General features: G+C 53.1%; 9 protein-coding genes across 9 annotated transcripts; 4 read left to right on the forward strand and 5 right to left on the reverse strand.

Annotated features, from left to right (window-relative positions):
- Positions 1–1280: 1280 nt before the first annotated feature.
- CKM354_000561300 (uncharacterized protein) lies at positions 1281–2476 on the reverse strand (the record flags this gene model as incomplete). Its single annotated transcript, XM_044800890.1, has 2 exons — positions 1281–2360; positions 2414–2476. 2 exons carry the CDS (start codon positions 2474–2476, stop codon positions 1281–1283), a joined length of 1143 nt encoding a protein of 380 aa, XP_044656825.1.
- Positions 2477–3420: 944 nt separating this feature from the next.
- CKM354_000561400 (uncharacterized protein) lies at positions 3421–4392 on the reverse strand (the record flags this gene model as incomplete). The annotated part of the gene is made up of 1 exon (XM_044800891.1): positions 3421–4392. One exon carries the CDS (start codon positions 4390–4392, stop codon positions 3421–3423), a length of 972 nt encoding a protein of 323 aa, XP_044656826.1.
- Positions 4393–4666: 274 nt separating this feature from the next.
- CKM354_000561500 (uncharacterized protein) lies at positions 4667–6379 on the forward strand (the record flags this gene model as incomplete). Its single annotated transcript, XM_044800892.1, has 2 exons — positions 4667–4707; positions 4768–6379. 2 exons carry the CDS (start codon positions 4667–4669, stop codon positions 6377–6379), a joined length of 1653 nt encoding a protein of 550 aa, XP_044656827.1.
- Positions 6380–6452: 73 nt separating this feature from the next.
- Positions 6453–8575, reverse strand: CKM354_000561600 (uncharacterized protein; the record flags this gene model as incomplete). Its single annotated transcript, XM_044800893.1, has 2 exons — positions 6453–8461; positions 8521–8575. The coding sequence occupies 2 exons, from the start codon at positions 8573–8575 to the stop codon at positions 6453–6455; spliced, it is 2064 nt and encodes a 687-aa protein (XP_044656828.1).
- Positions 8576–9184: 609 nt separating this feature from the next.
- On the reverse strand, positions 9185–11129 carry CKM354_000561700 (uncharacterized protein; the record flags this gene model as incomplete). Its single annotated transcript, XM_044800894.1, has 2 exons — positions 9185–10361; positions 10408–11129. The coding sequence occupies 2 exons, from the start codon at positions 11127–11129 to the stop codon at positions 9185–9187; spliced, it is 1899 nt and encodes a 632-aa protein (XP_044656829.1).
- A 539-nt stretch (positions 11130–11668) lies between these two features.
- CKM354_000561800 (uncharacterized protein) lies at positions 11669–15422 on the reverse strand (the record flags this gene model as incomplete). The annotated part of the gene is made up of 4 exons (XM_044800895.1): positions 11669–12985; positions 13043–14329; positions 14463–15216; positions 15268–15422. The coding sequence occupies 4 exons, from the start codon at positions 15420–15422 to the stop codon at positions 11669–11671; spliced, it is 3513 nt and encodes a 1170-aa protein (XP_044656830.1).
- Positions 15423–17449: 2027 nt separating this feature from the next.
- CKM354_000561900 (uncharacterized protein) lies at positions 17450–19985 on the forward strand (the record flags this gene model as incomplete). Its single annotated transcript, XM_044800896.1, has 4 exons — positions 17450–17496; positions 17570–17652; positions 17726–19140; positions 19203–19985. The coding sequence occupies 4 exons, from the start codon at positions 17450–17452 to the stop codon at positions 19983–19985; spliced, it is 2328 nt and encodes a 775-aa protein (XP_044656831.1).
- A 375-nt stretch (positions 19986–20360) lies between these two features.
- On the forward strand, positions 20361–21037 carry CKM354_000562000 (uncharacterized protein; the record flags this gene model as incomplete). The annotated part of the gene is made up of 2 exons (XM_044800897.1): positions 20361–20649; positions 20730–21037. 2 exons carry the CDS (start codon positions 20361–20363, stop codon positions 21035–21037), a joined length of 597 nt encoding a protein of 198 aa, XP_044656832.1.
- Positions 21038–22380: 1343 nt separating this feature from the next.
- On the forward strand, positions 22381–23277 carry CKM354_000562100 (uncharacterized protein; the record flags this gene model as incomplete). The annotated part of the gene is made up of 1 exon (XM_044800898.1): positions 22381–23277. The coding sequence occupies one exon, from the start codon at positions 22381–22383 to the stop codon at positions 23275–23277; it is 897 nt and encodes a 298-aa protein (XP_044656833.1).
- Positions 23278–23447: the final 170 nt, after the last annotated feature.

The following is a 23447-nucleotide window of genomic DNA, read 5'->3' on the forward strand; positions in this document are numbered from 1 at the left end:
CTTAAGTGAGTGAGTGCCTTAACGACCTCTGTGCAGTGAGTTGATCGACAACATAAACGATGAAGCCTTAGTGCAATATCAGTTCTAACATGAATTTTGGGATCTATGCGGCAACACAAGTGAAGCTCTGAGTAAGTGCATCCACAGACACCCCTTATCAGTTCCCACATGGTCCATTACTGGTATGATGATCGTGTCGAGCTCAAATATAAGCGCAGCGAGGTGAACTGATAACGGCTGGCAAGACTGAACTGCTGTGCTGATCATTTCGCAGACTGTTGACCAATTCTATGTGATATATGCCTATTTCGCATATGGTGTATGTCGCAGATGTGGTGGGATAGCTTAGATGTATTCATTAAAGTCATGTTGGAAATCTTCAAGAGAACAGGAGGAGAGGAGAGGAAAGTCTGTCTCCGGTTATTCCCGCCAGTCTTGGCACCTCTCGTCTGCCCTTCCATCACGACGACATCGAGCTTGCAGCTCAGCAAGAACACACCCAGACACACCCAATCTCCACTTCACACATTCGCAAAGATGGTGAAGCCAATCACTGGCGTACGCTCACACCTCTGCGAAGTCGTAGGGCCTCACTGACATTGCGCAGATGCTCCGCCGGGGCCTCGTCCTCGATCTCTCCGTTGCCTTCGGTATGACTACAGCGCACCCCTCGAGCGCCATTGGGATTTCAGAGATGGCGAGGAGGCTATATCAGGAGTGTGCTGGTAGCTGACAGGTGTTTGACAGGCCTCGGAACCTCCTTTGGATACTTCTGGTGGTACGGTATGTGAACGCCAAACCGCGAGAGCGCGCTCTCCTCCCCTCCGCGAACACCACGAACTTCGATCCAAAGTCCGCCGCCACACCTCCGGATCAGCACTAATATCCAGTAAAGGCTTTCACGTCCCATCCGTCCGCAAGCGAGATGTTTTCTACGCCAAGTTGGAGGACCAGCGAGCCAATGCTTTCAGCCAGCAATAGATGATGCGCCAGCGCAGAGTGGATTTGAGGCGGGAAAAGGACATTGCGAGTGCGAAACACCACGCGACAAGTATCACCGGCTGAGCGATAGACACGGGACGCTGTACATATATCACCAAATCAAAGCAGGGAATGGAGCGTTTGCAAAGACATATTTGGCCATGGTTCCGTGCTCGCGCCGAACGTATTGACACACGTGCAGCTCTGACTCTGCCCCAGAAACGCCGCGGAGCTCACGGTACAGATTCCAATGGGCTTGCGAATATCGGACACCATTCACTGTCCATCTGATTGATAGCTCATTCTGGCCCATCGCCGACTTTGATACCCTCGCCAGTAATGAATACCTCAAACAAAGCGCCCTTCGCCCGCAACTTGTCCATCACCTTGTCGTCCACTCCCCATTCATTCACGAAGCACTCGAACTTTCCCTGGTCCGTGACCTTTTCCCTGTTGGACTCCTCCTGCAAAGCATCTTCCACTGTAACCTCGATCGGCAGTTTCCTAACAACCCCGCGCCTCATGATCAGCCGCAGCGTCGCAAAATTCAGAGAGTTGAAAGGCGCGGGTAGAGAAGGTCGAAGTGCATATGCGTCGTCAAGAAGACTTGAACCGAAAGCCGAGTTTGTGAGTTGGTACTGGTGATGGTTGGAGTTATGAGAGGAAGTTTTCGCCGGTGGATTGTAGTCCCGGACTGTATAGATGATTGGCGCTGAGAAAGTGCGAGAGGCGGACTGAAGTGCGGCAGCGAGATGTGTGTAGCCTATGGGCTGACGTGGAGGTTCTGTATAGGACTTCTTCGAAGTCGAGCTCAGAAGTGCGGCTTCTTCTGTTTCGAAGCGAGTCTGCCAGTAGAGTGCAGAGGCAGAGTCGATTGCGATGAAAGCTATGGAGCGATCGAAGGAGTGGTGTTTTGAGGAGTCGAATAGGTAAGATTGCAGGTTGTTGAGCGTGCTGACGGTCTTGGAGAGGGAGTAGGAATGGTATATCTGGACGTGTCGAAGACATTCCGACACTATCTCGTTCACATTGTCGTTGGAGAGCTTCTGATTTGGAGCGAGCGACTGCGCAAGCAACCGTCGTTTGATCTGTTGACCGAGTCGAGTTACGGAGAAGTGCTTGTCCAGATCGAAATACAGTACTGCAGCTTGTCGCCCTCCCAGAGTCTTCGGTAGGACCGCTAGTGCCGTGAGGTGATACAGTAATTGTGTCTTGCCGCTGCAAGTAAGATAGGACATGAGCTCGACGATAGGAGGAGGCGTCGCTATGTTTCGAACTGTAGCCTTCATGTCCAGCTTGCACTGAATCAGAGCATCGAGCTGCGGCAAGCCAAAATAGCACGAGCGATCATCTTGTTGCAAACGTAGATCTTTCAGAATCTGTATATGTCATCAACGTTGTATGTTTCAAACCTGGGCGAACTTTAGCATACCTCATCCAAACCAACCTCTTCAATCTCCGCCAACAACTTCTTCCCCAAGTCCTCCACACTCATCTCGACAGACTCTTATCATCTCCGTTCATCGAAAAGAATGCCAAGTCACGAACTCCGGTAGCGCTCGACCCACCTATCGCACACCTCTGAAGAAGTAGAAGATATGCCCCCAGTCGTGGAAGCCTTTCACGCCTCAGAACTCGAATCGCGTTTGAACACTCTGCCTTCGGGCAAAGCGCGCAAACCTCCGATCCAAGATCTGAAGAGAGACTGCGAGCTCAAGGAACTTCTTCAGTATAATTGCGAACCAGAAGGCGAGAAGGGGAAGCAGCGGGTCGTGTGTAGGCCGGTGCTGAGGTTGTTCCGTCAGTGAGTAGTGGCGCAAAAGTGACAAGTGAGTTTGCACCTTCCGTGACTGACATTCTACTTTTGTGGCAGGTGCGCCAACGGCCTCACTGTTGAGACAACCGCTTGGGAGAACAGATATGATGGCACGTTAGAGAAGGCGAAAGATAGCACACGTGCAAAGTGATGCACCAGGAATCCATATCTGCAATTTGCCCGAATTACTCTCAAACTCCATGGTCTGTCCTACCACAGCTTTTATACAGCGAGAAGACTCGTGTGTCTATCGTAGAACATTAAAACAATGATACTCCACCAGCGCCAACGCTAAATAATTTGAGAGACGCGATCTGTCATCACCCCCTCTGTTCTTCCGATATCACCGAGTCATCTTTGGCAGGGCTGAGTCGCTCGATGTCAGGCCTTGGCTGCCGCAACGATTGCATGCCTGGAACTGGATCGTATTCTTGCTTCCATAGACGGCCTCGCGGAGACTCAGTAAGCTTTCGGAGCATATCAGCCATCGGTCGTGAGTACATCTGTGGCTCAACCCGCACACCACCTTGACGGCCTTGCTGACGCTTACGGGCTGAAGCTTTGATGGCTTTGTTCTGTCTAAGTCGTGACGCGCGCGTCGGACGGGACAAGACATGCTGCACCTACGCATGCATGCCTCTTCTTTGCCCAGACCTACGCCAATGGCGCATATCGTGATTTACGACCACCCCTTCAGGCATGCCCAAGTCCATGCCCGTCCTTGTCTGCGCCTCATCCTCAGCCAAGTCCATAGATTCATCGCTGGCCCCAATTTCCTTCATCATTTCCGCAAATGTGTCCTCGTGAGCTCTCGCTGGACCTCTCGCACTGTTTCTTGCAGGCTCTCTCAATTTGCCCTCGCCTCGCAAAGCGTTGTGCCGGTGCTTCTCAGCATTCAGCGCACTTGCCTTTGCCGAAGCTGCCAGTTTCCTCAGCGCCTGCTCTGCCAGCACACCTTCCTCCGTCGCCTTCTCGCGCAACTTGCGCGCATCCCTCTCGCGCTCCGGATAGACTGCAGTCTCCTTCCACGAATGCTTCGGCGGCAGCGGAGGGAAATGACGAGGCGCCCAAGCAGGAGGCTGTTGCTCAATAAGCGGCTCTAGCAGCTTGGAGAAGTCGGGCGCGTCTGGTGGATCAGGTTCTGGCTCTGGTATCGAAGGGTACGAGATGTCCTCGGGAACGTCGAGTGCTAGCTGGGGTACCAAGAGGCGTGCGGTATGCGCGTTCGGCATGTTGGCGAGGGCTTGCGCAAAGTCGAGCGCGGTAGGTGTCGTTCTGCGGTTGTTGTGCATAGAGGTTCGGGCGTATGAAAGAAAGTGAAGCATGTATTCCTCTACATGTGATCGAAAGAATTCCAATGCCGTTGGCAGAACTGAGTCGAAACCTGCCATCACCAACGCCGCACTGATGCTTTTCAATAACTGGCCTTGCGCATAGAGGGGGTTCTGCGGTGCCGGCTCGATGGCCTTCGGTATTCGCTGGACATGGTGGAGCGCATGGTGTACCCTTCTCTTCTTGCTCAGTCCCGACGGCGCCGTGGTGGAGTCTGAGTGAGGGCGCTTCGTGCCTGCAACAGGCGACGGCTCGGGCATCATCGTGTCGCCTGTGTCTTCTCGCGATCGGCGCGCAGCATGTGAGAACTAGTTGCCACGTGCTGCTTCGTATCCAGTCCTCGCGTAGTCCGCCTCTACAGTACTCCAGGTTGATGTCACGGAGAGAGCGGCTCCAGCGCTGATGAAGCTTTGGCGCGGTCCCAAGTCCGCACTCAGGTCGTGCTTCACCCGCAACTTGACTCCACCCCTCCATGCCCATCCACTTTGTTGCCCATACCGACAGACATTGGTGACATGCGATAGCCCAGCAGTCATCATGAGCGCCGTTGAAGCGCTGTACATCTACGACGAGCACAAGTACGTAAGTAGCTGCCCCGTGCTTCACCACCGCGTGCTGCCACTGACACCACGTCACAGCTCGCTGCTCTTCAGTCACGTCTACACTGGCAAGCCTCCTCCACCATCAGTGCTCCTACCTCTATACCTGCAACATGAATCGCGACCTAGCGTCATATACTTGACCTCGACAAATCCACCCACGGCTCTGTTCTCCGTGATCCAGGACAATCTACTCTTTCTCTCACCCGCGTCGAGCGATATAGAACCCTTACTAGTACTGGAATTCCTGCACCGAGTCGCCGATGCCTTTGAGGAATTCTTGGGTAGCCCCCTGATCGCTACGAAGTTATCAGCGAACTATGATATCGTGGCACAAATTGTGGCCGAAATGGCCGACTCTGGGGTGATATGCCAGGGCGAGGCCAGTGCCCTCAGAGATGTGGTAGAAACCGGGCCAGGAGTATTGAAGAACTTACTCGGTGGCGTAGGTCTGCCTGGTTCAAGTCCCAACCTACAGGCTATAGGCTCAGGAGCGCTTTCGAGGCCGTCCCTCTCGCCTGCACAAACAAATCAGGGCTCCGCAGTGCCTTGGCGACGGAGAAACGTCGTGCATTCGAATAACGAAATGTACGTGGACATCATAGAGAGCTTGCAGGTCACGCTTGCGCCCTCTGGACGGCCGCTCTCCGCTTTCGCAAACGGGAGCATTGTGTTCAACTCCAAGCTCAGCGGTGTCCCCGATCTTCTACTCAGCTTGTCGACGGGAGGCAAAGGAGCAGGAATGGGCACGCGAGGCGACCAGCTGCGAAATGTCATGGAGCGCATAGTGTTCCATCCTTGCGTGAGACTTGCTAAGTGGAAGTCTGAAGGCGTCATGTCTTTCGTGCCGCCGGACGGAAGATTTGCGCTCTGTGGCTACGAAACCGACCTTCTGGGCCAAGAGGTCAACTTCAGTACATCAAAATCAGCGTCGAATAGCTTGAGCCTACCTGCCACTGTCGAAATCACTACTGGCCTTGGCCCCTATGGCGCTGATTTTGAAGTTCGCGCTAAGCAGAATTCGAGCAGCTTTTCGCCAGCTGCTGCATCTCTTCAATCGAACTTGGGTGCTGGGAGACCGGGTGCAGTATTCCGTGCCGCTGGGCCTTCCGGCCAGTCCAATGCACCAGCACTAGAGGATGTGACGATACACGTTCCGCTTCCTCCGTCAGTGCGCAATCTGAGTGATATGCGCCCCAGCAAAGGTGAAGCGCATTGGAACCCAGCAGACGGTAGTGTCGAATGGAGAATACCAACAAAGGACTTCGGTCCGGGTGGGGCTGTTCTTCGATGCACGGTGCAGGGACCTCTCAATGAAGAAAACGATGACAGCAGCACAGGCATTGTGAACGGCATGACAGCAACGACTTACGACTATGATGAAGAGCCTGCGGGTTCCCAGGCCCAAGAGAAAGCTGGGTCAAAGACAAATGGGACCCATGCGGGCAAAGGTACGGACAGGAATAGAGAGCTCATGCCTACTACTGCGACATTGAGCTTCAACGTGAGGGGCTGGCTGGCGTCTGGTCTGAAGGTGGAAAGTCTGGTCTTGGACATGAAGAAGAGTCGTGGTATTGTACAAGGCATGAAGCCGTACAAGGGGGTGAAATTTTTGACTGTCAGTCGCAAGGGAGTAGAAGTACGATGCTGAGAACATAGCCACATCTTGCCTGCTACCGCATTCGAAAATCCAAATCTCGGGCCCTTCAGGCGCTGCGACGCTGCTAAGGATCCACTCCAATAATCTTGATCCTCCCCTCCAGTCTTGGAGCGATGCCCTTTGTCCACGCGACAGCGAACTCATCGCCTTTTCGCTCCACCATCCTTGGGTTCCCAGGTATACCGGCAAGCCTCCACCACTTCTTCATGACTTTTCGCATGATGTGAAGCTCTCGCTCGCGTGTGGGATCGTGAGACAGCTCCTCGTCGTCCTGTTCGTCATCGCTACTGTCCGACAAGACCTCAGACTGATCCGACCCCACCTGATCCAACTTTCGCGATTTTGCAGAACGAGCAGGTAGGTCCGACACCTGTCTTCGATGCTGCTGCTGTGCTCGGCCGATCAGTGACTCGCGCGTGTCGCCACTCACACCTGTCGCCTGTGAACCTTCTGTCGTTACATCTACTGAATGTGCGATCTTCTCGTCTCTGAGCTTTGGAGCTCCCACTGGTGAGGCGTCAAGCACTGGATGCACTTTATGCAGTCCTTGTTGAATCTGTTCGAAGTGTCCGATCATGCCTCCAAACCGCTTCCATTTCCCCAAGACTTTCAAACTCATGAAGTACTGTCGAATGATCATGCTGATGAGCCCTCCATTTTCATCACTCACGATACTGCGGGCTGGTCCGCCGTCCTCTTCGAGCATCAAACTGGTGAAGCCGTCTTTGCCGCGAACCATGTAGTCTCTCGTGGCGAGCGTATATTCTTTCTCTTGGTCGACGGGCTCCTCGCCGATCTTGATTTCGGTGCATCGAGAGCCTTCTGGCTTGGAAGGGTCGAAGGTGAATTCGATATTGCTCACCTGTGGAAATCGACCTTCAAGGGCCGGGTATTTGCCCACGGCGTTTTCCAATGCGGCGACGATATGCTTGCCTTGAAGTGCTACCACGACGCAAGGATCTTCGAAGGGGAAGCAATTCATCATGTCCTTGACTCTCAGGACTCCAGGCGGGTAGATTTGATCGCCACGAATCGTGCCTGAAGCCATGATGCAGCAGTCGGTGCCATAGTGGAATCTCATCAGATCGCAGACGAAGTTGCCAAGATTGGACTCTTTTGTTCGTACCGTAGTGAAGCGAGCATCGAGAGGAGCAGATGTGTATCCAATGGGCTTCTCAAGTTTTGGGCGAAGCTTCGCTGTGATTTTCTCGACTGTGGCCACAGCTGAGGGTTCTTCTGGTATCGACGAGACCACGTCTCGGCGGATAATATCAAAGTCCCATTTCTTGCCATTTCTTCGCGCTTCAATGTATGAAAGCTGCTTGAAATCAGTGCCTGAGCGAAGTACGTGTGTACCATTGATGATGGAGTGTGCGTAGTAGTGATCGTGGCCTCCCAATATGATGTCCGCCACTCCAGGCTGTAATTTGGTGGCGAGCTTGTCATCGTTGGGCTGGCGCTGATGCGACACGACAACAACCATCTCTGCTCCCTCCTCTCTCAGATTAGGTGCTAATTCAGCCACCGTGGCACTGGCACTCAAATACTTGAGGTTTGGAGGCAGGGTGTTGATCGTGTCGAGCCATTCCCTCTCCACGACACCGATCACTCCGATCTTAATCCCATTACTGGACTCGAGTATGATGCTGCGCTTACAGTTCCCCAGTGGTACATCTTCTCCTGTTGCAGGATCGAGCACATTGGCACAAAGCCACGGGAAATTGCAGTACTTCGCCAAATATTCGAACTGCTTCACGCCAAAGTCCAGGTCGTGATTGCCTAAGCAAGCGACGTCGGTGTTCAGATTGTTCAGCGGGTCCAACATGTGTTTCCCTTTTGTCACCGAGGACTCAAGTGACGGATTGAATGCGTCTCCCGAGAAGAATGTAATGAGTTCTGGTTGACCGTGGAATTTCGAGTTGGAACTTCTGTACGACTGACATAGCGTCTGGAAGCGCGCGATGCCTCCCACAGGCTCTCGAGAGCCAGGTTCGACATGATAGACATCGTTGTAGTGTAAGAAGCGTAGGTCAGGAGTGCCGCTGCTGTTGCCGCTTGAGTAAGTGATCGTTTCTGAAAGTCGTCAGTCTTCGTTGCAACCTCGGCGACGCCCGACTTGAATGACTACGAACCGCTCTCGATGTTTTCAGCGCTTGTGTCGCCTTTCGTCTTGCCATTCGTCGCCATTGTGCTCGTTCGCTGTGTCGAGACCGCGGAATTCGAAGCACTCGGCAGGCAGGGACATGAAGCGGTCAAGAGCTATCTGCACAATATCATGTGCGGAACTTGCTGGAATTTCTTTCTCCGCGCTTCAGCTGGTCCAGTAGTACTTGTGATTTAGGGACGCAGGTGAGGTCGAGGACTGGTCTTATGTTTAGCACAAACGTGAGTGGCCAGCGTCAAAGCCACGCTCAAACAGAGAGGCGGTGCAGATGCTTGGCGCGTCTTGTGCGACATCAGCCTCACACCGACTTCATTACTCGTCGAGTATTACTGCCTGTAACTAGTGCTGCTGACTTTACTCGAATGGCTTTACTCGAATGACGAGATCCTAGATCGCTCGATAAACCGTATATGGGATCGGACTGAGTCTCATACATGAGGTATTCTAGCTTGGGAAAGTGCTGCTTTCAAGTTGCTGGGGCTTGCACAATGGTAACATTTCGCATACTCGCCGTGGGACGGCAAGTCAGATCGTTACATTCACGGAGCCGTGAGCTGTACCAAGAACCATTGCGGTCGCCAAATCGCTCACAGTGCCGTTCAGAGCTCGAGTTGAAGTTCGCGTGTGTGGTTTCACACGAGTGTAAAGGTCCCAAGCGTGCTCTCACTCAGTCTCCATGCTTCAATGGCCTCTCCAGCCATAATACCGTGTACGTAGGCTTGACCGATGACTTCATAATTCTCTCCGCAAGGTCTCAGCACGGTCGGATAATCCGAGCGATTAATCCAGACCACAACATCTCCCGGGAGCGAGATGCGCGGAACCAGTGCAGGGTTACCAGTAGCTGTTTTTGCCACTGTCCGGCTCTGACAAGCGATGAGGACAGCCTGCTCGCAAGCAAAATCTTCTTCGGGCCAGGTGGAGAAAGGGGACTTCGAACGCATATTCTTCTCGATCCATTGATGCAGTACTTGGATATGGTGAATATCCAGTGGTCCTCTGTCAGCCCACCTCGATGCTGTTAGAACCTGGGCTTCCACGACATCGATCGTTTTGTGGTCATAGCACCCATGTACAAGGCCACGAAGTGGCCCTACGTAGTGCTCCGCGAAGTATGACAGGCTAAACTTTGTGGGGATCCCTAAGACTATATTCACAAGAGGTCCAATACATATACCTTCGACAACCCATTGATACTTCAAGCCTGAGCACATTTTTGGGGTGACAACTTGCGAGTTGTTGTGCGTGAGTTTATAAGCTGTCAGTCTTCGAAAAGCATGACCGTCGATATCCTGGTCCCCTGATCTATGCCATCGTGGGATCCAGGAAGGAAGGCCATCGAGATGGAGGTCCTCATTCGATCGATGCAAGACGTGTCGTAACAATCTATCCGTGACATGGTGTAAGTTCGAATTGATAGCCCAGGATCCCGCCAGACTTAGGACATCGGTAACACTTCGAGAGTAGTCCGGTCTCAGCTCGTCAGGCAGTCCATGCTCGGGCCAGTCCATCAAGCCAACGATAGCGTAGACCTTGTCTCTTGGATCAGTACACAAGGAATCGCGAGAATTGTCGGCGAGCAGTTTTAACAGGTCAGCTTTGAAGTAACCTGATCCGAAAAGAGAGTGAGGATCTCTCATGTGACCGAATTTGTTACTCGCAGTGACCAGATGGGTACCAGGCATACGTACGAGCTTGTGTATTAGCCATACGGCTGTCATAAGGACAGATGACAAAGCGATCTCGTAACGTCCACAAAAGCAGATACTCTGTTGCGCAAGGGCGGCTTCTTGGAGTACCCAAAGTCGACTGTGGCATGTTAGCATTGGTCCGATTAATGTGAGTTTTCACAGACCTGAACCACGGCCGCGAATAAAATTCTGCAAGCGCATCTTCATTGGAAGCAAGTTGCAGACCTGCAGGATCGTATCGGAAAGAGCCGTCCGAGCTGAACACTTTATCCACTAATGACTGTCCGTCGTTGATGGCATCTGCTATGGCTGTGTCCATCAGATGATTGATGCTGTTGATAGCTGTTCCCGTGGACGATGTCGCTTCTCCCAGATACACTATGTTTCTCCGTCCACTCCGGTAAATGTCGGCCATGATGGCGACTTGCTGCGATCTTTCAGCAATATCGGTCTGATTGATACACACAGCGTCTATCCACACCGTCCTTGGTCTGTGGAGCAACCGCACCCGGCGTAGCGCTTGTTCTGAGCTCTTAGCAATGTCGAAGTTTACGCCGTTGAGCAGGATCGTGGCGCGCTGTGCTGGATCGCCCCATGCGTAGGATATGGTTTCGTAACTTCCAGTCTCTAGATCATCGTCAACATCTACTTCTTCGTTGCCGCATGACATCCTGGTGTTGCGAGGTTTTTCGCCTTGTCGCTCCTGCATTGCCTCATCGTCGTCAACGCTACCGTCATTCTGATCGTGAGTATGGACTGTTTTCATCCGTGCAATGTGAAGAATTTCACAATTGAGTATGTCATCCAGGTTGTCCCAGGCTCCGGGCGCTATGGTTAGCAATCTGATCTCCTTTCGATCATGATCCAATGGTGAAAATGTGAACATGCTGTCGGCTCCAGGTCAGACGCATTCAATACGGTAGCTGCACATATTTCAAGATCGGGAGCCTCGCAGTCAGCGATAATACCAAGCGTCTGCTCGCCATGGTTGCCTTCAGACGCCTTCGCCATCATTGACGTGCCTTTGCGGCTGCGATTGGCGACGTGGCAGACCGCGAATGGACTTCAGACCGAAGCAGACATTGGTACCGATGTATGTGACGAAGTATTAGCGGCTACCAGGATACTCACTGTGTCCTGTCGCGCGTGCCATTAATGGCGATGTAAGATGGTTGCATGTCGCCAGACGGACGCAGCGCAGATCTTTTAGGCTGTTCCGAAAGTGGGGCGGGGCGTCGAGCACGAGCTTCGAAGTGGTAAGAGATGACTCGACACAGCGTCTACGGTAATCTTTTGAGTCTCATCTATCAATTCGCTAAGGGACTAGATCTATGCCCGAAAGTACGCTCGAACGCAATTCACGATATGTACGTACAATGCCGTATGCTGTCTTCCGCCCAGCGCCTATTATATCTATGCCACGCATTAAAGAGGCCCATCAAAGCCCTCATCTATCGGCATATCAAATATCATGTCGTCGAAGTTAAAATCGTCCATTATCATATCCTGAGACACCGGAGTTGCATTGTTCGTGGTATTCACGACATCCGGAGTCAGCCACGACATGTCCACATCCGTGATGTCCTCCATACCTTGAGCAGCAGTCGTGTTCAGGATCTCGTCCATCTCTTCTGGTGTGATGTCGCCATTGTTGAGCATTGCCAAATCTACTTCTTCCTCAGGGGTAAGATTCTGGGAAGGTATCTGCGATGTAAGAGCATCATTGGCAAACGACAGAGATGCACCAACATTACCACCCAAGAACTCCATCATGGCACCGGTGGTGGTGTTCTCATTGATGTCCGGCAGCGACGTGTCAACAGCTTGGGGCATCATGCCGCTGTCTTCCCACGCCCCAGTGGTAGTTGCGAACATGTTGGCTTTGTCCTTGGGCAGTTCGTAGCGATGTCGCTGGAGGTAAGGCTTTCTGACTGCCGAAGGCGTGTCACACTGCGGAGCCTCCATGGTCGCGAGTGCCTCCAGCCCATGACTCCTCGCGCGGGCGGCCATGAGGGCAAGGTCACTGTCTTTCCAAGCACAATGGTGAACGCCCGATTCCTCTCTAGTCAGGGATTGCAACCCTTGTGCTCGAGCAGCAGCGCACTCATTGCGAGAGGTTGCCTCCAAACCCAGCTCGTGAGCGGATCCCTGAGCGATTCTCCCGCCACTGACGGCTTTTGCGCAGTCATTCTTCGCGAATGCATTCAACCCTAGCGCATTTGGTCTTGAGCCTGTATCCTCGCAAGACTGGTGAGCATGCATAGAAGATAGCTTCTCCAAAGCAGCAAACCGTGCCGATGCAGCAGCTTGATCGTCCATGCGACTGTCCAATGCGAACAGACTATTGAGCCCACGAGCGATATGGCTGCTTCGTCTGCTCAACTCATCGCTTGGACCTTTCTGCAGCTCATTGATCCGCTGCTGCACCTCTGCAGGCAGGTCATTACTGCACCATGTCCTTGTGGATGAAGCTGTCAAGTCGCTGGCCGCAATGTGCCCGATGTCGATGACATTGTTGACGCACTGCGTATGGTCGCATTTCTGGCCGCCAGAATGGAGGACACCTTCCTTCAGCAAGATGGACTGAACTTCGGTCGTGATTGCCTTTTGCTGTGCAAGAGCAACCTGGTAGGGCCCGGGCCTGCTCGCAGCATCATTCATCTGCTGTCCAGTCTGTGCCTGGTTATAGGCTTGCAATTGAACCGCAAATGGAATTCGGAGACCCAAGTCGCCGTAGGTTTCCTGTCCCCACTTAGCAAATGCGCGCTCGATCGAGCCTGCATCGACATTGCAACTCACCAGGTCCTCTGGCACCTGAGAACCCTGTCCACCGATTGCATTGGGAATGAAGTTGAGGCCATGCGCCTTCTTGAACAAATCCAGCCACTCTGGATTATCTGCAGCCGTCTGGTTCCATGTATCGTCGCTGTCATAGAGTACCACTCGCGCTTGCTTTTGGAGCATTTCGTCGGTCATTTGCACGCCCTGATCTGCCATCTGTTTCGCATACTTGCCAAGTCTTACAGTGAGAATTTCCCAGCAGGTAGCTTTCGTCGCGCCATAGCCATCGCAGTGTGCGTCGATAACATCAGAGTGCCTGCCAGAGTCTTCTCCGAGTGCTCCGAGCATTGTAAACTCTGACGCTGCCTCGGCGTTGCCACCTGGCAGCTCTCTCCAACTCGCTCGATTTGTAGCAGAAAATGGGTTTGGGCTGACTGACTCAATGCCGATCAAATACGGTGGCATGGCATTCGTGACTTGGGCCGCCACTGCTGGGTCGAGACCTCTGCAACCTTTCCATTCGGACATTCGTGCCCCAGCTTTGAAATGTGCCGTCAAATGATCGACACGCTCCTGCCAAACGGTGAAACGTTGAGCGCAAAAGCCGCAGCGACTGTTGATGTTCACCGCAATTGACTTCCAGCTTTCCATATTTGGACTCATCTCACAACCATGCATTAACCGCAGGTGCTGTCGCAGGTGGTCTTTTCGGTAGAAAGTACGCGCATCGAGACCTTTATCCTCGCATTGTCTGTGATTGTGAGATTCCAGGTGGTCTTTCGACGGGTTGTGTAGGTCGCAGTATACACATTTCTTGTTTCCAGATTCCTGATCCGTGATAACGGGTCCCAGCGGTGCGCAAATCCATTTCTCAAGCGAGAGATGTAGGGACTTTTCGTGTCGTGTCCAGTCGTATTTCGATTTGAAGGTGTCAGTGCAGAACGTGCATTGGAAAATACGCCTTTTGTCGTCTACCACCTTCCGGCTGGAAGCTTGTACTACTGGTCTTCGGCGTCGTCGCCGGTCTTTCTTGCCTGCTAGACTGGAGCTGAAAGAGCTAAAGGATCCGTGCGTCGAATGTGACGAGCCGTTGGAGTATCGCGCGCTCGAAGCCGACAGTGAAGATGTCTGCCCTGTTTCCTGCGAAGTCGTGGAAGGTGCCCTCGACTTCGACCAACCAGATCCTACGCTTGATCCTTTCTGGCGCCTTGAGCGAGCAAGCGTTGATGGAGATGTAGAAACATCGTCAGCCGGGGGCTCGGTTCGGGCAAGTGCGTTGGCAATATCGTCAAGATCGGCAGGTTCCTACAGCGCGCGTAGCATTAGCAAATGTCTACTAAGTCCCCTCATGTCCATGCCGTGCTGTTCGCGACCAATAAAGCTCCGGTGCCATAAGAATACCAGAGAGATGGAGTTCGCGATTCGAAGTTGCACTTACATTTTCTGGTGGCGAATGCTGCCATCTTTCGAAAGGATTGAGCTCATCCCAAGGCTTCTCTGCGGCACCAGGAATAGGAATTGCACTCGAAGTTGGCCGTAGGCTTGGAGACATGCACAGCTTTGGCTTGGATTTCTCTGTGACCTTACGTCGCCTGCGAGCATTGGCTAGCCAATTCGCGATTTGGCTGGGCTTCAATTCGGTCTGTCTTTCCAGGTGTGCCTTTTCCTCTTCGCTCGGATATGGATTGTCTGCGTGCGCGTCCAGCCAATCTCGCAGTACCTTCACGGCCTGACGTGGGAACCTAATGCCATTGCGCTTGGAGCTACCAGGTGCGTCGTCTTTGGCAGGGGCCGTAGAACTAGCTCCTGCTGTGCCCTTGGATCTGAGTGGTTTGATGCCTGTGTATGTTCCGAATTCACGAGCATTATCTTCGTGCACGACATGTAGGGTATCGAGGAAATTGCCCAGGTCCTTGGAGGCGTAATTTGTGGCTTCCAACGTCTGCGATTTCGAGAGACTGCATTCTCGGAACAATGTAGCGCATGGAGTGCAGTGTGCCTCACCGCGCTGAATATAGCAATTCAGCCGTTTCGATCTGCAGTAGTCACACGGCTTGTCTGGCCAAACAAAGCGCGGTATCCAGTTCTGGAATTGTGAGTAATCTGGCTCGTCGACGGTGTCTAATGTAGCGGACTGCTCTCCAGTCTCTTCGGCTTGTGCCCAGTTGCCTACAAAGCCTCGACACAGACATCTGTGCAATTGAAGTCAGCGCATGCCCCTCCGACCACAGCGCTCGTCTTACTCGTCAACGTCGGGATGAAGTGGGCATTGGTCTGCCGCCAACGGCCCTGTGGCAGTCAGAGCATCGCTGGTCCCTCCAAATGTCACGTCGGATAACAATTGCCTGAAGTCGACGGGCGCCAGTTGTCCCTCATCCTCTTCAGCTATGGTGGTCATCCTGCTTTCAGCTCAACTTCACACCGGGCCGGGATCTGGCTGGGCGCCCTCAATGCGAATCTTGCACAAGGCGTGCACAGGGCGGAAAGTGGAATCGAATGAGTGTTAAAGGGCGCGATCCTTACTTCTGTCGAAACCTACAAAAAGCTGGCCTCCGCCATTGTAGACCATGGCGTTTCGACTCACACCGAACAGAGTACAATAGGGCGTGAGCGATTGACAAGCGCAGGCTAGCTCGCCAAGTCAAGGATCCAGCTGTCAAATTTTCTGGCACGGCCGAGCTCGCATCCAGACTACAACGAAGTGGACACGAGACGTTCCTTCGTGCGATCATGCGACATGTCGACGGCATGCGTGTGCTTGAAGCACTACATGGCGCTTCTCACGAGGTTATCCTTCGAGTTGAAGGACTTTTTACAGGCCGCCATACAGCCGGACACAATGCTGATTGCAAGTTAAGACCACAACTTTTCTGATGGAGGAACGCAACCTTGCCGTCAACCACCGGCCCGGCCTTCTTGATGTGCCTTGCGGCTGTCGCGCGAGCTGGCAGCCAGCAGCAAGCTTCTCGCTACCACCGTACTCGACCGTATAGCAAGCTGATTAATTGCACACAAGCAAGAGCTTCCGATGAGGGCTGATGGCCGCGGTCTGTGACTGGTTGCAACGAACTCATGGCCGACATTCGGAGCGCAGCTGCATCCTAGCGCATCCTGCGACCTTGCCGTTGGGAGAATCAAGGGACGACCGCATAGGGTACTTGTCGCATGTTGACATAAGCTTGTTAGGCAGTGACCGCGAATAGCGAACGCGAGACCAAATTGCTTACAGGCAGCAGGCACGGGGTCGCGATGAATGGCCCCGTGACGCTGGTTACGATCCAAAAACTCCGCCGAATTCAAGGAGGATCGCGTATCGCAGAGTGATGCCGGCTTGTTGGCCATCTTCCAGTGCGAATCGTCATTCAGCATCTGTGCATTGGCAGCAATGTTGATGTCAGACTAGATTTGCGCAGATGCAGTAGTCAGCCTTTCGAGAGCGGTGCGTCGAGACAGTTATACATGTCGAGTGCATGGAGGCAGCATGCTTCCCACCGATTGTGAGCCACGGCCCATATCCGCAGCCGTAATGAGACAATCTCATCTCAATTAAGAGCACGGTGGGGCCAGCGTCGTGATACTTGTGGTAGACATCTGCGTGCTTCTGTAATCGAGTTCACTGGAATGTCCAGCAGGCTGGCGATAGATTGCGGCAGTAGTCCCCCGAAGACTGATCAGCGAAAGAGAAGCTGGATACCACAAGGATGGCAAGCTGCGCGGAGCAGCCCGACCTTCTCTGCCTGCGCCACTGCCACTGTTCATCAGCTCACTTTCTGATGCAGGCATGGTGATCGAAGGCGGACCAGAAAAAATGCTGCATTATAGAAGACATAGCAGATCAACACCGTGAAGATCCACGCGCCATGCAATAGAATGCGCTGCATTCGATGAATTCCAATTTGATAGCCAGAACTCTCGCCTTTCGAGATGAAGCTGTATCTCTTGCCAGTAGAGTATCGAGATATCACATTCAAGTCAATAGCGCTTCGTATGAACTTTCATCCGACGACCGGCGATGTCATCTGGTCCCTGCATAATGAGTTGATGGGGCCAAGATCGCGGAGTTCGCAAGTCACTGGCCTGAAGCACCGGGTAACGACCGAAGGACAAGCAAATCTTGCGGAAAAGTCTTGCTAGTCCGAGCAAGACACACCTGCCAGCTCATTATCTCGCGCCACACTGGACAAAGAGCGAGAGAGGCAGACGAGTGCGGCTGGAAGATCATCCGCACTTATATCCCGCAGTGGAGAGGTGCCGCACACGTGGTATCGTCACCCCGGAAAGAACCAAGGCTAGGCAAGTGGAGGCCTTTGCTCGCCGTCCGGTCACTTCGAAACTCAGGCGGAGCCTCTTTTGGCGTCGATTCGGGAGATGTGAGAGTCGTCGAGCCGTGCAGGAGCGCAACAGAAGAGCAGCAGGAGCGACGACATGGCTCCAAACCATCCGCAAGCGCCCGCGGTCGTCATAGTCGCTAGGTACGGAAGAAACAGGAACACGAGCTGCCTCGGCCGGTATGCTGTGCTTGTGCTAACACTTCTTGCCTCGCAGACATGGCATGCGCCTGGACGCCGCCGACCAGTCCTGGCATTTGTCCACTCCAGCGCCCTACGATCCTCCGCTGACCTACGGCGGTATGTGGCAAAAGCAGCGGCGGCGTCATCGTCATGGTGTAACATGCACTGACATTATACTTTTCCTCTCCAGGCTGGAATCAATGCCGGGCATTGGGCACGAGAATCGCCAGTTTGCTCCACGCGCGTGAGCAAGAGTTCAACAATGCACAGAGTACGCCGAGCGCGGATGGCGCCAATGGGACACATGGTTCCAAGCGAAAGAGGAAGAAGCACAAAGTGGTGATCCATACATCGCCGTTCTTGCGATGCCTACAGACCAGTGTGGCCATATCGGCTGGCATGGCACAGTTTGAAGAGCCAGGAGATAAGAAAGGCAGCAGGCCAAGGACTCCCGCGCAGATGCATTCGGCGCTCCATTCTCCGAGACTGCATGCCATGAGTGGATCAACATCGCCCAGTCTTGCACCCATATCTGAGCCCAGGCATGACCTGGCGCATCAGCTGGCTCGTAGGACACTGGCAGAGCACAAGCGGTATCGAAAGGCAAAGATCCGAGTCGACGCGTTTCTGGGAGAATGGCTGAACCCTCAATACTTCGATCATATAACTCCCCCTCCACCCAGCCCTCTCATGGTTGCAGGAGCGAAGGCGGAGCTGATGCAGAACGAAACCGTGGATCTGTTCACACCAACCGTTTCCCATCGATCTTCCAACAACAGCCTATGGAGTGGTGGGAATGCGAGATCGCAGGCCAGCCGAGAGAGCACTTTGGACGACTGGAGCCATGTCACAAATGCGCTGCACGCACCAACTGCGCGGAGAGATCGCTCCAACAGCGCCAGCAGCGTCGGGAGCAATGACAGTCACCATAGTCACCACAGCCATCACAGTGCGTCTGGTCGCAGATCGCCCTTTCGACCTGGCCACACCTTGCAACCTCTCACATCGACAATTCCGAAACCCGAGTATTCAGTCTATCACCCGCCGATTCCTTCGTACGCGATCTCGAACTCCGACCACATTCCTCGAGGCTATGTTTCGCACGCTCGCAACGCTACTGTGAATGTCGATTACCATTGGGACAGTAGTCGTTCACCGCTGAACTGGGGTGATGGTGGAAAGTTCGGCGAGGAGTGGTCATCGATGCACAAACGTTTCCGGAGGGGCTTAAACAACCTGGTCGAATGGTATTCGTTGCACAATACGAGCGATCGTGCAGAGGATGCACTAGGACTTGAACAGGCGGATAGACCCCACATAGTGTCTCACGATGAAGAAGAGGAGGAAGATCTTGTCGTAATTCTGGTTACACATGGCGCTGGCAGCAATGCTCTCATCGGAGCACTGACCAGCCAACCAGTTCTGCTGGATGTTGGCATGAGCAGCTTGACAGTGGCCGTTCGCAGACCTGATGCACCGCCTTTGACGCTACACAACGCTTCGACTGCCGCCGATGGGGCATCAAGTCAGTCCGTTGATCCTGCGCCAATGCTGAGAAGGCGAAGTGCCTATGATATCGGTTTGAGCGAAATATACGAGATGAAGGTAAGCAAAATCCATTCTAGTGGCGAATTGAGGTTTCACTGACCATTTTCGTTCCTTTACAGCTGGTGGCATCTTCCGAGCACTTGCGACCTGGGGTCGATCCAACGAAACTGGCCACGTCGAACGCTGCCTCCGACATCAAGACAGCCAAAGAAGCTTTGGCAAAATACAAGCGAACGGGAGGCGGCGCACATGCTGAAGCTGGTGCAGGAATCGATGCAAACTGGGACTTGGGTGAACCAAAGCCGCCAACAGGGCCAACCAGAACAAGCAGCAACTCCGCTCTAGGTTCTATCAGGCGACCGAGTGTCCCGACGATGAATAGGAGCAACTCACATCCGGTCGAGACCATTTCGAACCCGCCCACCTTCACAACTGGACTGTGGACGCCACCTTCTGGCCGTGGTACTCCCATACTCGATGCGCAGAAGGCGAAAGAAAATGGCGATGCTTTGTTCGCTCCACCCAAGGATAGTCCCGGCCGTGTGAGCTTTGAACAGGACCTGTCGCCTGACTCAGCGCCAAACAGCACCAATAACATATCTACGAAGTCTAATCCGCAGGTTGACGCAGCCGATAAGGAGCAGCGCAGAATTGTCGATAGTGTGATGGGCGATGACCGCAGTTCAGAGGATGCAAAGCATCTGGCCCAGGAAGCTGCGGACGAAGCGACCGATCTGCCGCTAGTCGCGAAAGATGTCCCAACTTCGCTCAGTCGAGGTCTCTCCGTGAAAGGTTTGTGGGGTCGGCCACAATTTGAACGCACGCAGTCCGAGGACAAAGTCGCCAGAGCTTGGAACAAGTCTGAGCCTAAGAGGCGCTGGACAATCAACGAGCATGACTAATGGACTAATGTATACGAGACAACCAGCATGGCGTTATGTAAAACATGAGCGGGCGTCGGAATGCGCATAAGATGTCCCACTCCATTTGCGTGGCGTGTTTCTTACTCTGAACAAAATGCACAGCTTCATGTACATTTGCGATAGCGCCAAGCAAAGAGCAGAGTTGCATCCGGCTGGCCGAGACCGCGACTCCTCTATGGCTGAGGGTCAATGGATGGCGTCAGTACCATTGACACTCAAGTATTGCAGCCCTGCCAAAGAAGAGTGACTGTTTCCAGAAGGTATTTTTAAGCGACAGCACATTCCTGAGAGAAAAGCACACCATCCTCCAGAAGTACTTTCACTGGTCAAATCTATTGATTTACTACTCACAGAATGTCCTGGGCTCAGAGCGATGGCAAAGGACCTCGTTGGATCGGCGACAATCTTCCAGACCTTCCAAAGGAGCTTCAATATGCTCAAGACTTACCACCTAAAGTTACAGACACATGTGTCTTCTTCTTCGGCTTCGATCGTCCGGAGCCTGAATGTGCGTTACAGCAATGGTATCCCAGTCCTTTCAAGTCCGACGGAAAAGATTTCCATACGGCTGAGCAATATATGATGTATCACAAAGCTTTACTCATGAGCGATGAGGAAGTTGCGGAGAAAATTGCGAAGGCAGGTGAGTTATTCCATCTTGAATGATATCGCCATAAGAAAGTCACTTCGCCGCATTGCTTCATGATTGATCGAGTGGAACAGACACACCAGCCAAAGCCAAGCAGCTTGGACGTGAAGTCAAAAACTTCCAACAGGATCTTTGGGACAAGAATTGTGATCGGATTGTGGAGGAGGGAAGTTATTTGAAGTTCAAGCAGAATGAGAAGTTGGGTAAGATTTTGCTGGGGACTGGGGATAGGCAGTTGGTTGAGACGAGTCCGAACGATCGGATTTGGGGAATCGGGTTTAATAGTGATGAGGCTGAGGGCAATGAGGATAAGTGGGGTGAGAATCGGCTTGGAAAGGCTTTGGAGAGGGCGAGGGAGAGGTTGAAAAGGGAAATGGCTTGAGTGATACTTTGAGATGTCCGAGACATTTATGAAGATGTATTTGATGTGGTGTCGTTCTCGCTCCTTCGCCCGGTTGGGCGTTTGATGGCTTTGTGTAAAGTGCACGGAGCAGTCTTGCTGTTGACCGTTCGTTCAATGTTCCTCATGGACTGCTGGGTCTGGACCGAGCTCTTGCCAAGCCAAGCACCTGCTCGATGGTTTGGCTTGCCAAGGTGTCGCTGCACGATGTTTGTTATTACAGGCGTCCCGCCAACCATGACCGCAGCACAAGAAGAGATGAGCATCGACTATACAAGGCCTTCTACTTGACGGCCTAGCTCGCCTGGACACGCCTGCCGAAGGATCGCGCCGCAAAATTGGCTTTTCGGAGGCGATCCGCCCACATGGCTGCGCCCAGTCGATGTTCCTTGATTTAGAAACACAACGCCACACTTTGCTTCCTGGCCTGCAGCATGCCTCTCCGAATTGCAACACCTTCAGTTTGTGGACCTTTCTATTCCTATAGCTGCGCAGGCTGAGTGCGACCAACAGCACAATGTCTCCGTGCCTGTGCCCGTGCACACAACCACGAACTCCGGGCCTTCATGGCCCTGTGGTGTTTCACAGGCCTTCCATGTGAGAAGCAGGCGGCGTCAAGGTATGATCAGTATACACAACACAATGGCCGCGTGCCAGACGCGCACGAACTATGCCAGTAGGTACAGATTGTACTGTATGTTTGCCTAGTCTCCTTCACTCAAACACCGAGTACATGACATCTGAGGCTTGCCGCGGTCACTGATCAGGCTGTCAAGACCTGCATCGACACATGCAAGTACGGCAGCAGGTGCGCACACCACTCTTCGAATCGCAGCCTTGCCTGGATGGCATCAGCCGATAACGATGGCGAATCTTGCTCGAGCTCGAGGCCTGATAGCATTATGAACAAAGCCGCATCTGATCCTGCATTCATTGACGGCAATACTTGGACAGCCAAGAGCACATCCAATTGCGACTTTAGCGAAGAAGACGGAACCGCGAGTTTCCACGTGCTGTCAGAAGTTGATCCGATTTCCACCACTTCGGAGGCGTTTCCTGCCGCAGCTTCAAAGCAGGGCACCGCCACTCCACAGAACGACGATTCCTTAGGATCTCTCCAAATATGTGGATCCACGTCAGCCTACCGCGTGCTAGTGGGCACAGCACCGACCCTTCTGGCAGCCGCCACTGCAGGTACATCAGTGGTACATAGACTACTATTACCCAGCGCCTACAGACAAGATGAAACACCTTCGCTTGAATCACTCACATCAAACACACTCGCTCACCCTTGCCAGGCTTCGGCAGAGACAAAAGTTACCTCAATGTCGAACAATGATCAAATACTGCCAACGGCAGTCGAGAGTGATCGCCCCAATGTCAGTCCTGGAGTCGCAAGTCCCACCGATACTGGTGCATCGTCCGAAACCACGGAGCCGCCGAACGCTCTAGCAGTCTTGTATTCCGCTCTGCCTAGCGATGTTGCAGCGTCTGTCGCTTCAGAGCTCAATATCGATACGACCAATTTCCTACCAGCGACTACGAGCTCGAGAGCAACATCAACATCTCGAGCAACCTCGATTACATCTGCGACATCATCATCATCATCATCATCATCATCATCATCATCCACCTTTTCAACAATTACTCGGTCTACATCAGGGCCTACGACCGCAACAGCAACATCAGCACCACCATCCGACGATGATAACAACAGCTCACAACTCCGACAAGGCTCCGTAGCAGGCATCGCAACGGGAGCAGCAGCTGGTGTAGTCTTGATCATTCTGGCTGCTCTTCTACTATTCCGGAGAAAGCGGCAAGGCAAGCCCATGTTTGGCAGGCTGAGCAGGTCCGACTCCAACAGATCAATTCGCGCATATCCCGAAGTCGCCTGGCTGTACGATCCAGCGCCCACACCTCCTAGGAACTCCAGACACTACCGTCGAGGAGAGTCTGGTGTGTCGTTGTTGCCCACTGCATATGGAGGGGCAGCCGCAGCTGAAAATACCGGCGGCATTCGAACAGTTGGGGGAGCCTCTGAGCCCGAGAGCCCTTTGCTGCCACCCCAGGTGTCCTACGCGCGAGATGAATCTCCTGGTAGCTCAGGTGGCTCATCGCCAAGGAGCGCGAGAGGTCCTTCCAGAAGTTCACTCGGATCTGCTTCGAGAATGGGGCCGATTTGGGAGGAGCCAGGACACCAGCAAGGCGTTCATCGATGATCGGTCTTGCTTCTTATTCTTTATTAGCGTTCAAAGCGTGGCGTTGGGAATGAGGTAGAAGTTGCTTCGTTTATTATTGTCATCATTTTCGATGACCTTAGGAGATACCCATGCAGCGTGCTATGTCACCGCTGCGCATCTGTACAACTAGAGCAGTCTTGAAAGCATAC

This window comes from Cercospora kikuchii, assembly GCF_019650295.1.
Source record: "Cercospora kikuchii DNA, contig_00003, whole genome shotgun sequence".
In the NCBI taxonomy this organism is placed as follows: Eukaryota; Fungi; Ascomycota; class Dothideomycetes; order Mycosphaerellales; family Mycosphaerellaceae; genus Cercospora; species Cercospora kikuchii.